At 47.7% G+C, this 13,763-nt stretch overlaps 3 protein-coding genes across 3 annotated transcripts; all 3 read left to right on the top strand.

Annotated features, from left to right (window-relative positions):
* Positions 1 to 1,898: 1,898 nt before the first annotated feature.
* On the top strand, positions 1,899 to 2,303 carry LAJ45_11656 (uncharacterized protein; the record flags this gene model as incomplete). The annotated part of the gene is made up of 1 exon (XM_046121137.1): positions 1,899 to 2,303. The coding sequence occupies one exon, from the start codon at positions 1,899 to 1,901 to the stop codon at positions 2,301 to 2,303; it is 405 nt and encodes a 134-aa protein (XP_045965671.1).
* Positions 2,304 to 5,952: 3,649 nt separating this feature from the next.
* On the top strand, positions 5,953 to 6,729 carry LAJ45_11655 (uncharacterized protein; the record flags this gene model as incomplete). The annotated part of the gene is made up of 1 exon (XM_046121136.1): positions 5,953 to 6,729. The coding sequence occupies one exon, from the start codon at positions 5,953 to 5,955 to the stop codon at positions 6,727 to 6,729; it is 777 nt and encodes a 258-aa protein (XP_045965670.1).
* A 3,719-nt stretch (positions 6,730 to 10,448) lies between these two features.
* On the top strand, positions 10,449 to 11,592 carry LAJ45_11654 (uncharacterized protein; the record flags this gene model as incomplete). Its single annotated transcript, XM_046121135.1, has 5 exons — positions 10,449 to 10,589; positions 10,650 to 10,664; positions 10,736 to 10,777; positions 10,848 to 11,184; positions 11,270 to 11,592. The coding sequence occupies 5 exons, from the start codon at positions 10,449 to 10,451 to the stop codon at positions 11,590 to 11,592; spliced, it is 858 nt and encodes a 285-aa protein (XP_045965669.1).
* Positions 11,593 to 13,763: the final 2,171 nt, after the last annotated feature.

Genomic DNA, 13,763 nt, shown 5'->3' with positions numbered 1-13,763 from the left:
CCTGCCTGGTCGATGTGAAGAGGGAGCCTATCGGTACATCTCTCTCTTTCCTGTGGCGCCTCTTCGCTTGGGTCTCCAATATACCTCGATCTCTCAAGGCGATTGAACTCTCCATGTTGTAGTCTTCCTCCGATCGTTGCTGATGAGCCCTTGACATTGCTAAGTTGTTCGAGTTTGAGCTGTGGATGCCTTCTGCACCAGGGTTGAGCAATGAACCAGGGGGCCGGATGAGCAAGTCCGAAAGATCGTTGGGAGAGAGTGATCTTGATCGGGAAGAGTTCTGGGTAGTGGAGGATTTCGGGGTCGTGTTCCTCAAAAGTAGCGGTAGTCCCTGCTTCTGCGAAGAAACCTGTGTAGTGGAGGTATCCGCAGTACAGATGTTCGGCGCTTCCTCTTCGTACGATGAAGGATGTAGCGCAAAGGTAGTTATCGATGGCTGCTGTTGCCACTCGTGGGTGCATATAGTACCTTGGTCTTTCTAATAGACTAAACGCTTATTCTTCTACTGAGAGCACGGTGACTATCCGCCACTAAGCAAAATACTCAGAGTATTGGTTTAAGCGAGTAATTGTCTTATCGAGACTTTGGTAGGGTATGCGATAGGTAAAGAGTAAAAAGCTAGGGATAAGGTACAATATAGTGTTTGGGGAAATGGCCAGTGCTAAGCGATAATTCTGTAGCGTTTAAACTGATGATATTGTAAACCGGATTCCCTTGACTTTGATGGTTGATGATACCCTCAAGTCTTCGCAGAATCAAGCCCTATTTATACATGTTGGGACCTATGCCAAGGCCCGCTTTCTAATACTAACTGATACAACGATAATAGAATAAGATAACGCTCCCGAAGATAACCCAGATAGAAAAGCGCCCCCGCATAGTCCCGTCCTCCATTCTAATTCCGACACGTAACCATGAACTTTGCAATTGCCAGTCATCGGATTGTACCATACTATTATCCTAGACCTACTTCTCTAAGTAGAACAGCCTACAGCCGTAAGCCCCGCTTACTATTCTATTTTGGGTGAGACACCCAACAGTAAGCGTGCCGTCATAATAGTATGGCCTAGCGTGGTGACACCGCGTGCCCCCACACTACCCGATACCTTTCTATGCTTGCCCTTCCGTTACCCGACCGGCCTTACATCACAACCCGTCACTCGTATTTCTCACTGTCCTAAGCCTGTAGAACAGTGCTTCCGTAGTTCCTGTAACAGATGGACCCGTAGCGGGGCATCTAGGAAGGGATAAAACCCTTGAGTTGATCGATAGGAACTACTGGTGGCCAGGAATGTCCACGGATGTAGCCAACTTCGTCAAGCCTTGCGATGTATGCCAGAGAGCCAAGCAACGTCGGAGACACTTGTCACTCCCTCAACCCCTAGAGTTAGCCACCACACCTTGGACTGATATCTCGATGGATTTCGTAGTAGAAATGCCTAGGGAGAAATCAGGATTCCGTAACGTATTGGTAGTCGTGGATCATTTTACGAAAATGGCTCACTTCATTCCAATGACGGGAATCAGCGCGGAACAGACCGCTAACGCATTTGTCAAAGACATCTAGCGTTTCCACGGACTTCCTAGGAGCATCGTCTCTGACAGATGAACGCAGTTCGTATCAAGCATTCTGGACGGCAATCACGGAAAGATTGGGGATTCGTAGGAGACTCTCTACTTCATTCCACCCGCAAACCGACGGCCAGACAGAACGGACCAATCAGCACATGGAAGGTTATATTCGGGCATACACGGCCGGGACAGGCAAGAAATAGAAGGACCTGTTACCCATCTGCGAATACGCCTACAATAATGCGAAGCACACGTCGATGGGGCAATCACCCTTCTACTGCAATTATGGCTTCCACCCCCGAACGGATTGGCCTACAGATGCAGAGATGGAACGATTAGACGCCAATGGGAATAACTACTTACACGAGATCATCACGGCTCATGAATTAGCAAGAGACACGCTACAGAAGACCTTCGACAGGATGGCGTCAAGGCCGAGACCAGCAGTACAGCGGTTCACTATCGGTCAGAAAGTCTTGCTGGATATTCGGAACCTAGGAGGATACTCCAAGTGGTCAGACAAGTTCACAGGACCATTCACAGTCTCAGCAGTGGTGGGCAATCGGGCTTACCGCCTTGAACTTCCGGTAGAATGGAAGGTTCACGACGTCTTCCACGAGATGCTGCTGCGACGTTATCGCGAGGATCTGGATCCAACCAGGCAGCAAAATACGCGAAAACGACTGGCAACACCCGAGCCACAGGAGGCATTAGCGGACGAGAACTTCTAGCCACCTTGAACCTACGACCCCACACACGAAGTCAGGGCCCAGCAATCAATGACGAACGGGCTCGCAAACGACAACGGAACAGGCGGGACTAAGCTCGATACCTTTCCCTACTCTATGACTTTCCCCACAGGGTTTTTATCATAGAAGGGTTTTAACGGTCGAGGGCGACGTCTAGGAAGGGGGAGTAGTGTTACAGGAATTACGGAGCACTGTTCTAGAGGTTTAGGACAGTGAGGAATACGAGTGACGGGTTGTGATGCGAGGACGGTCGGGTAACGGAAGGACAAGCATAGAAAGGTATCGGGTAGTGTGGGGGCACGCGGTGTTACCACGCTAGTCCCATACTATTATGACGGCACGCTTACTATTGGGTGTCTCACCCGGAATAGAATAGGAAGCGGGGCTTACGGCTGCAGGCTGTTCTACTTGGGGAAGTAGGTCTAGGATAATAGTATGGCACAGCCCGATGACTGGCAATTGCAAGGTTCATGGATACGTGTCGGAATTAGAATGGAGGATGGAACTATGCGGGGGCGCTTTTCTATCTGGGTTATCTTCGGGAGCATTATCTTATTCTATTATTGTTGTATCAGTTAGTATTAGAAAGCGGGCCTTGGCATAGGTTCCAACATGTATAAATAGGGCTTGATTCTGCGAAGACTTGAGGGCATCATCAAAAAACCTCAAGTCAAGGGAATCCGGTTTACAATATCATCAGTTTAAACGCTACAGAATTATCGCTTAGCACTGGCTATTTCCCCAAACAGTCACTGTCTATCCCTGTTTTTCCCGGTAATCGTTGTGATTACCGGGAACAGCTAGACGAAGGGGTGTCGTGTTAAAACATATGAAGGGACGGCTGGGTGGTTAACAGTTGACGTGCGAATGGGAAACCAAATAATTGCACCCCCCCGCCCCCAATACTCCATTCAACGAGTCGTGGTTGGCTCGTCTACCCCCCGCCCTAAGGTCCATTCCTGTTACGCGTAGATGGAGCGGCTGGCCTTGGCCGTACGTTAGGAACGGAACTGCCAAGCATAGATCGCGCGTCGGCAAGGGAGAAAGAGCTCGGGTTGTGAGGATGATGTAGATAGTGACAAGACTGTAGGCGATCCCATCAACCGTAGCAACCGAGTTAAGGACCCGATTGGGTCCCACTTGGAATAAAGTGACCTTTCTTAAATTCACAGCAACACCAGCTTCGTGAGTACTATATTAGGAGCTCTTATTGGGATCGGTTGATAAACTTTCCCGCTTCTTTGTTATTAGTGAACAGGGCTGGATTATATCGTTTTTGTGTTTTTATCGAGGTTAGAGTTGCAAAGTACCCAATTGGAACCTCAGGCTTCTACGGTTCGTGTGAGATTCTGACTCGGACTCGCAACCTCAACACGAACGATGGGCACCGGACTCGATATAACGCCTCGACGCCGAGCAAGTATCATAACCATGCGTTTTGCTGGAGCAATTATCAAGCCTAATAAATTGGATTTGTTGGATCGGGCTTCGTTGAGTACGTTGGGTTGTGGCGCCGCCGTCACACTCTTTAAAATCCGGCAAGTACATGTAGCTATGTACTCGCGGCCAGCAACAAGAACCCGAATATGCAGCTGCAAGTCTTTGGTGTATTTTTGACTTCTACTCCAATGGAAATTGCAGATTAGGACGTGCATTTTCGGGTTCTTGTTGCTGGTCGCGAGTAGTTCTGACACAGTGGCTGGCTTCTTGTGACCGAGGTCTTCGCATAGTTCCACGAACGCCTCGCCTGCGCCACAACGGTACGACCACAACCATACAAATACACGCAAAGAAAAGGACTACAACATGTAGTACATACATCTTGTATACTTATGTACATACATCCAAAACTAAACCACCACTACAGCCAATTTTGGTGTTGCATTTGTCCTTGTTGACATGGTGCACGTACTGTGTACAGCTCTCAAGTACCCCCGACCGGCGCACCGCCACCTGGTATAGACGATGGAGCTTGCCGCACCATGCGCGCGCACACGTATCGGCGCGCGGTAAACCGATCGAAAGAATCTATCGCGACAGGCCTGAAGTGCCCGAAAATGCAGCTGCAAGGTTTTGGTGTATTTTTGACTTCTACTCTAGTGGCAATTGTAGATTAGGGCGTGCATTTTCGGGTACTTGTTACCTGCTGCGAGTACATTTGTACATGTACCTTACCGTCGAAACGGGTAAAATAATAAGGCTGATTTGTATTCTCTGGCGGCGGACATTGTAATCTATTTGCCGGCTGGCTGCATCACAAGATATCACTCGTTCGCTCCAGGTGAAACTTTACATAATTCTTTTTTCTAAATCATTGAGGAAAGCGACTCAATTACAAGTGAGAGGTAGGTTTATTAGCATGTATATATATATAGAAAAATCTCTTGCAAGAGATACAGACTATATACGCTTCCGCTGGGTATATCTGGTACCGAGCCCTGCATTGATTAGCTAAACGAGGCTGTGCACACACACTCACGCGCTTAAGTACGCGCCAAGGCTCTATTTCTGGCGTGTATTATAAATTTTGGTGCATCTGTCTGGTCGGCGTACATTGCTACTACTAACAGTCGCCGCGTGAGCGGGGAACCGGCTGGGAGGTGGGGGCTGGTTTGCGATTAATCAGTGTCTATGGACGGTGATAGGACGCAAATAGCTGTGATAGAATTAAAGACATCGTACGGAGCTTTTATTTATCTAGGAGCTCCCCCCGGTTCCATATATATATATATATATATGTATCAGGATCTTTTATATAGGTAAGTACTTATCTGGGGTAACTGTATGTAACGGTGGACTAGTGGGAGTACTACTATATAAGACGTTGGCTGAGCATATGGCGCCCACGGTTAATTGCGAACCCAGGTAAATTGGGAGGAGACATGGATAAGGGGAGAAGAGCGTTAAGTTAATTTGTGTTCCTCACCTTTGTTCTAGAATAAGAACCGACAGCTTATGCTATGCTTAGACGTAAATACACTTCGGTGCCGCATACACCGCGCCGGAACCCCAACTATTATAGTGCAACATGAGCGAGCCTGGATATCTTCAGCTCAGCTTGCAGCCGTTATCGAATGCTTGTCTCAGAGCCAGTACCATCTGCTGGCTTCTCTAAGACGTTTTTTCTATCGATATAACATATTCATATCTGGACAGAGTTTATTAAGCCAAAATACCAGTTTCCTCATGATCACCGGTATCCCGTGATATAATAAAGCCACTCCCGCCGAGCTAAGCAATAGGCGACTGCCTGCCGAGTATGCATGTATTCGCGGGAAAGAGGTGGCTAGCTAGTACGGGACGAGCTGACAGGAGATGAAGATATCGATTCTGTCCCGCCAGTACATACATCCGGTGAAGCCGTCTTAGATTGCTTATCAACCTATCTCGTCCTAGCACTCTGTAGAGATATAAAACCCCACAATCTGCACAAAACTTCCAATAATGCAGCACCGATATTTGTTAACTCGCGTCTTATTTTCTCTGGAATCCGGTATTCCTGTCCTCTCATTTACACCCCGCGATACTGGTATCGAATCTACGTTCCTTTGACCTGTGCTGAATTGAGTGAAGCAATATCCCCTCCCTCTGCCTCAACATAAAAATGGCTACCCGAAAAAACCCCTTCGCAATGAACATCTTCCTCTCACTCCTCCTGCTCCTTACCCTTCCCTTCACACTTTCCGCCCCCGCCCCCGCCCCCGGCGTTCGCCCCGACGTCGTCGTCGCCCCCAAATTCATGACCCTCGCCAACACCTACAAAAAGCAACTCTACACCGCCCCCGGCCAAAGCATCCTCTTCTACGGCCGCCCGCCACAGCCCAAGACCGGCACGCTGCAGATGAAAGACTTCATCATGCAGACGTACGTCAAAAAGTCGCCCGGCACCTCGCTCGACTACCTCATAGAGCACAACAAGCTCTGGGACAAGATCAACGAGTCCGACCCCTCGGAGCGCCTGCAGTGGGGCTCGGCCATGAGCCACATCTACACAAACCAGGCTTCGGGCGTGGTGCGCGTGCTCGTCGGCGCGAACCCGGGTACGATCGAGTGGTACAAGAGTTCGGTGTTTTACCAGTTTGAGTTGCCTGAACTTACGAAGGCGGGAACGAAGGTGACGCAGATTGTGATGGTGAATGCGGCCAAGTTGGAGGCGACAAAGGTGTTTTGGACGCCGGGCAAGGGGCACTGGGGGAAGGGGGGGAAGAATGCGGATAAGACGCCGTTTGACCAGTTTGTGGCGCCGGGGGGTGCGAGTAGTGCGGGTGCGGGTGCGGCAGCGTGTAAAAGAGCTCTGGGGCAGGCGTGCAAGACGGCGGGGAGTGCGAAGGCGAAGATGGGAGGAGGCGCGGTGGCTAAGAAGAAGACTGCTGCTCCCGCGCTGAAGAAGGGACGTGGGAAGGTGTAGACAACATGGCATCGATGGTTGAGCGCCGGAAGGGGAGAACAGGAAGGGGAGAACAGGACTACCCACTGCCTGCACGGTCTTGAAGGCGTGGAGGTTCGAGAACAACGAATGTACCGAAGTGCGAGTGTAAATATAAAGAAAGGCTAGAGATCTATTCAATATATATACGGATAACTTTCTATACGTAATGGATATATGGAGTGCGTGGTAAACTAATTGTTGCTAATGAGATTCTCGTGTTACCGAGTGATAGCTTATGACTCAATCGATCGCAGGCAGGAAGTAATATCGGATGGGCTCCCTCGGGATCCAGAGAGTAGTAATTGTTGCCATATCCTTTTTTGATTCATTATGCTATATAAAATCATTGATTTGCTTCTCATCTGTCGGTAGACTATCGACACACGGTCTGAGAATTGCAACTTCCCATCCTGGGTGGTAGGGTCTAGTCTACCAAGGGTATCTTACTATGCACCTTTCGGATCGAAGGATTTGCGAACTTGATGAATTAATTGACCAATGATAATTTCGTCGAGCCGAGTTATATACTGCGTCCACGTCTCGCACAAAAAGATAAATTAAAGCCCCTATCCCCTCGGCGGTCAGACCCAACCAGTACCGGTTAGATTAATCATATATGTATAAAAGTCATGATATTGAAAGCAATGTCAATGGATAAATCCGCACATTCATTCCCATTTGCGAAGATATTGATGATGTATTAGTTGTGTCGCAGCTGCCTTCCCCAACTCTATCAAGTAATCTGACAGATACTAAATGGGCCTGACCGCCGAGGGGAAAACTACCTAGCGCAATTGGGGGGGATGAAAAATCAAAATGCACAGAGACGACGAATCAAATTGGCGAGAGGATATGTTGTGATTATATATAGCACTCTGGTCAGATTGCGTCAGGATGTACTTGTTGGGGTAAACGGTCACTCGCGTATTGAATTCAATCATAGAATATCACTCGTCGCATGACATCTGCAGCAATGTCAGAGATGCCCATCCATCATGGCCAGGTCTTAACCTCCACTTTCTTATGTCTACTCTAGGCCCCTCTCTATGTTTGGAAACACCTTGAGCCGGTCTTGTTACCAAGAGAGCGAGAGAAGGCAAGACGCGCCAAGAGATGCGCCTTGGCAAACCCGGTCCGGAGAATCAGGATAAATTGCCACGTGCAGATTCTGCGGAACAGGAAAAACGATGTTCCATCTGCATCAGCGTAGGATTCGGCGATCTTCTTACCTCTGCACCTGTCCTCACACTCATACATTTTCAACACCGTATCAAATATAAAACAGAAGCTTGTGCATGTATTCACTCCCACGGTTCCTGATATCACGAGCGAGTCCAATTATACGATGCTAACCTGACAGATACCAATTGCGCCTGACCGCCGAGGGGATACATACATGATGTATCACTTAACTAATTATAAGAGGTAAGTACATGTAGCCCTGTTTTGCCAAGTATAGCAAAATCGTAGCGCGAAAAAAGACAACTACCTGCTTGTTAGTTCAGAGCGTGAAACAAGGTCAGCTAGAGACTCGAGCGCGTCTAGCATAGTAATTCCAAATCCTGATTACATTTTTTTAGATTTCAAGCTATCCCGTGGCCAGCGGCCGTCCCGGGCCGACGCATCGAACATACCCCACATTTACAACTGCCGTAAAGAGCTGAGTCTACATGAGGTGCAGATATCTGTGTTGAGTAATCTAGGTACCATAGCTACTCTAGCTGCGGGTTGATCCAGGAAGCTTTAACATCCATGCGTCGATCGTATGATGTGCATGTAGTAGCGCCAGTGATCGGTTGGCGCCGGCTATGCATATTTCTTGTATTATGTAGTGCCCTTAAGCTCCGTGAATATTGGACCCCACGGTTTTACATGTGCCTAGAGCGCACATATATACTTACTTCCTTAGCACTAAAAGCAAAAGAACTAGAAAATGCGGGCAACGGAAACAGGGGTGTTTGTATGAGAGAACGGCGCTATTCCATACAAATTCTTCTTGCCCTGAGAAACTGCAGTTTTTGGTTCTTTTGTTAATAAGCAAGCTAGTACAATAGAGTAGATATACCTATCGCCTGGTGGGCCGAGACATGCTCAGAATCTGGTGCTTTGCATATTATACAAACCTGGCGCTTGCCTTGCCAGATAGGGTAATGATACAGTTGAGATTTCAACAAGCAACTCCCACAAGCAGTAAATTTTGGTCCAAAGTTGCCAAGGCTGCGGAGCACTCCAACCAACGGCATATATCCCGATTCCCGACCCTGCAACATGGCTCCACACGCGATATGCATCTGCACTCGTCGCATCGATCTTCTCCTAGCTAGATGATATACACCCAGCACGCCGGTACCGAGCTCCCCCGATCTTCGTAGCTTACATTAAGGAACTAAACCCATTGCAGCGGGTAAACTGCACATACACCTGGTTACTCGTACTTTCGTGACGTTTGGAAAAGGAACCACTATTGCATACCATACAAATACGCGCCAAGTCCACAATTTAGTATGGTATGCAATAGCGGTTCCTTTTAAAAACGTCACGAAAATACGAGTAAACATGTCGGGAAAGCGGCAGTTTGAACGATCTGCAGTGCAATGGGGACCCTGTACATATTGGCACTTTGATTTCAGCTCAAGTTGAAGAGTTTGGGCTTTGAGTCCAGCTGAGGTAGGACAGGTTAGCCCTATGCGTGCTGGGAGGGAGCGACTGTGCTCGGTTGCTCTTGGCTAGCTCATGCACTATTCGATCGATATTGAGAAGGTGTGATTATATACCGTAGGTTTCCACATGCACACAGGACGACTCCTCAAACCTTAGAATAATAGCCTGCCGAAGAAACCCGAGCTGGAGGCACCCATCCGACCCCGTGGGAGGAATATCTCAATTGACCGGGGAAGCTCAATTGACACAGATAGCTGGCCGACTTTCAAGAATTACACGGTGAGTGAGAAAGTTGACTAGGCTACCTAGTGTTACAAAATTAAAACCTGCGGTAAAGATCGAATCCATCGTGGCCGGTGAGAATCTCTTTCAATTTAAGGCCGCGAGTGCAGGTCTTGCTACAGCACGATTTCATGGAATGAGGCATATGTTACAGGTAGCAGGATTGCGAGTACTCATAATCATAGGAATTAATCCCATGCATCTGGTTATATTGTGAGGGTGATGTCAAGGTACTAGGAGGGTTAATTGGTATGCAGTTTTTTCAACCAATATTTGATCATACGGCCTAGCTAGCGGGCGTAGAAATGCGTCATTTAAATATTATTCATTCAAAAAAGATCGTGATAATTGATTTTTTGATTAATGATGCATTGCGGATCCAGCGGTGAGACACATCGAAGAGTGTCCATTGCTTTCGTGCAGGGTTTCAGCTAAGAATGAGGGAATAGAATGATTTTTATTATTGCGGAATGAATCATCGTAGAAGGTTATCGATTGAAGACAAAGGTGGAGGATCTCCTACACGGGACAAGGTCGGTATACTAAACAATATCTGCAACCTGATATCTCGTAGCACCACCACGGTGTATGCAGACAATTGTAATCAAATTAGCTAAACACCAAGGCCTGAGTAAAGGGTATATAAACCCTCTCTCCTCCGCCCTTTAGCCACATCACTACTCACTCTCGATTCATCCATTAAGCTAGAAATACTTCAGACAGTATACAAAAAAAAAAAGCAAAATCTATTCAAAATGGCAAATACAATGCTCACTCGCAGCCCGTTGGCTTCTTACAGCTTCACCGACAGCTCCGGTGCAAACATCCGTGTCTGCTACCAGAATAGAGACGGCGTTATTGGAATGACCGGCTACGACGACAAAAAGGGGTGGCGTGTGAGGTCTAGCAATATCGGTAGCGCAGATCTTAATAACGGGATGGCCCTGACGGGCTAGAACAGTGGAAAAGAGGTAAATATATACATATTCCCCAGGAAAGCCTTGCTATAACCGCCGACTAACTCGACTCTCTCTTTCACCAGCTACGCCTCTACACCGTTCGCAGCGACGGCGCGATCGCAGAGGTATATACATATCCCCTTCCTCTCCTTGGTCCCTCCTCACAACATGTCACAAGTCTAACTTATGCTCTAGCGCTGCTACTCAGGCGGCGAGTGGTATGACGGCGAATTAACCGGGGTATTCGTTGCAGCCAAATACTCACAGCTAGCTGCGGCAGCCTTCGAAACATCTAACGGCACCATCTCCATCCGCGTCTACTATCAAGACCCCGACAACAAGATCCACGAGGCCTGTCGCGACGGCTCCGAGCCTTGGTTCGATGGCAACATCTTCGAGACCGCAATTGCAGCGACCAGTATCGCTGTTTCGCAAATCCCTGGGAGGGAGTGGTACTTGTGGTTGTTCTTCCAGAGGCCAAACACAGAATTCGTAGAGTGGTTGATGCAGGCCAGCAGCTCATGGAAGCAGGGTGAGTTTTCTGAGCATGAGCCCCCCAACCCCCTCCCTACGCCAAGTGGATCTCAGAGTTTCTAACACGGTTCGAACCCGCACAGGCGTGTTCAAGAGCCAAGCAACATATGACCCTGGCGCCTACATCAGCTGCGCATCCTACGGCAGGGACGACCACCGTGGCTTCACAGTCGACCGCGAAAACAAGCTATGCGTGACCGAGTTCAACGCGGGGTCTAATAACTGGCAGCCGACAAAGCAGCTCGGGCCAGTTATCCCCCAGTCGGCTCTTGCGGCGGTGCCGGTGCCGGGGAACGTCCCATGGGTCAGAATCTATGTGCAGACCTCGCCGGGACAGATTGCGGAGTGGGGGACCAACGATGGAAAGAATTACTCGCTCATGGCATCACAGTTGCCAACGAACTAGCGGGGGGATGAACGCTGACTTGGATAAGAGAAACGAGGAACTTTGTCATGTACCTTAGCCATGAGAAATGAGAAACAGAAATCTGACAGGTGCATATTATCTGGCCATCGTTTGCCGTGTGGGTCAATTATTTGTTTGTGAAGGTCGCGACTAACTCATGGGTTGAGATTGTCTTTTTCATGGCTGTTGGGTACGAGATCGACAGAGGCCCAGTCTCCGTGGTCTCATAGTCCTGACCCTAAGATGGGTTGATGAGCATACTAGGTATTTACTCGGCTTGAAAGAATTGAGTGAGTGGGCATGATCCACGACTTGATTTTTTTTTTTTTTTTTTCGTTATATTTAAGACTTGATAGCTTTTTCTTGATAACACGAGATCTCACCATCAAGGCCCACTGGTAACGTATTCCTGGTAGAGCTTAGGTCTAGTACGCATCTGTATCCGCATGAAACCTCGGAACTGTTTTCTCTCCCGGGACATGTAGTGGGTTACATGATAGCTCCTGCGCATCCTTAGGTTGTTGTACATGTACACAGTATATCATAATTTAGAACGTGGGCAGTACTGTTCTCAGATCCATTCGATATCTGTCTTTTGGTGGTGATGGTGGCGGTACGCTGGCCTATATGTAGCGAGAGGGTTAGTGTGCCTCAGTACTTACCTAATGGTTGCTATGCCGAAAGGCTTAGTTGCAATACCAAAAATCTCAGTTGCTATGCCAACCCGACTCCATGCCGCTGCTAGGTTAAAACCCGACTGTTACCATAGAAGAACTGTGGGACTAAGTACGTTTTGATTTTTGATCGAACTAGGCTTTGCTCATGTTGAACACAATTAGTGTACCCAATCATGTTAGAGTCATTTTCATAAAACTTGGCCCCGTCAATCTTTCCCACACATCATGACCGATCCCTAGACAGATAATTTATATTGACTAATTAAACAAGTATCTGGAGTTCAACTTTCAAAAGTGTTCCATCCGGATTGCCCAATTGAGGAGGTAATCAATATAAGGTTTTTCAGATCGCAGTGTATATGTGTGAAAGATTGGCGCGGCCAAGTCGTATGAAAATTGCTGTAAAGTATCAACGTACGTACTTTTCAACATCGGAGAACACAGGAGGGCCTAGTAACGGGGCTAGAGCGTAGGTTGTGTCCTGCTCTGTTCGGTTCGCCTCATGGGATATCACTCGGTTGCTATATATGCGCTTAGCTACTCGAGGAGATAACGAGTACAGCTACATGTATGCTAAATGCGAGCACAATTCTAGAAACTCGCTTCTTTCTTATGTGGTGACCTTTCTCTACCACTAGGCGGTGGGTTCGGTTTGCTGGTTGTACTCGAACCCTAACCCTACGCTTTTGGAAGCTCAACAGCAAAACCTAATCCTACGTGCTTGCTTGGCCGTGTGCGGTAGACATGAGACAAAAAGCTTCAAGGGTTTAAAACGATACGATACATAAGAGTGCCTGATGGCGGTCTTGAGACGACTCGAGGGCTCGTCACGAGATAGGTCGTAAGATATTTCAACAACAAATAACCTCTACACGACGAAACCCAAGCCTTTCACCAGCCAAGACCAAAATAAAGACAATACCAGGTTGTGAATAGCTAATTCCTTGGGGGGTGAAGAGTCTTTGGGTTCTGCGAGTGTTATAATTACTTGTGCGGGTCGGCAAATGCATCATCTTTATGGCCGGGGTGCGATATAAGTATATCTAGGTACGGGAAGCATTTACCAAGGAGGTAGTAAGAGAGATGAGGGAGAGATAATAAAACCACAGAGAGCTAATACCTAGAGGATGAATATAAAAAAACACACCATTTTTTCTTTCATTTTTTCTTCTTTCTTTCTAGAATTCTTCCCCAAGAAACAGTGTCGGGCTCAGATTGTATAAGCTTAGTTATTGGTGATAATATAATAATGAGTCAATTTCGTTTCGAAGAACAATACTCATCGGATCTTTGATAGGCCGATGTACTACTGTACTATTGGGTGATGGTAATCAACTTCTTATCTTCTGTAGCCGTATGTACTCGAGGTCTCCGGCCTCCGACCTTTACTACGAGTGGAAATGCATCAGGAAATACATCAAGATTTAGGATTAAAGCTATGGGGAAAGAGGTTCTCAATGAATGAGTACAGCTGATAATTTGCTCATAAGAGCA

This window comes from Morchella importuna (genome assembly GCF_003444635.1).
Source record: "Morchella importuna strain M04M26 chromosome Unknown Morimp01GS081, whole genome shotgun sequence".
Lineage (NCBI taxonomy): Eukaryota > Fungi > Ascomycota > Pezizomycetes > Pezizales > Morchellaceae > Morchella > Morchella importuna.
This window is presented reverse-complemented; position numbering and strand designations above follow the sequence as displayed.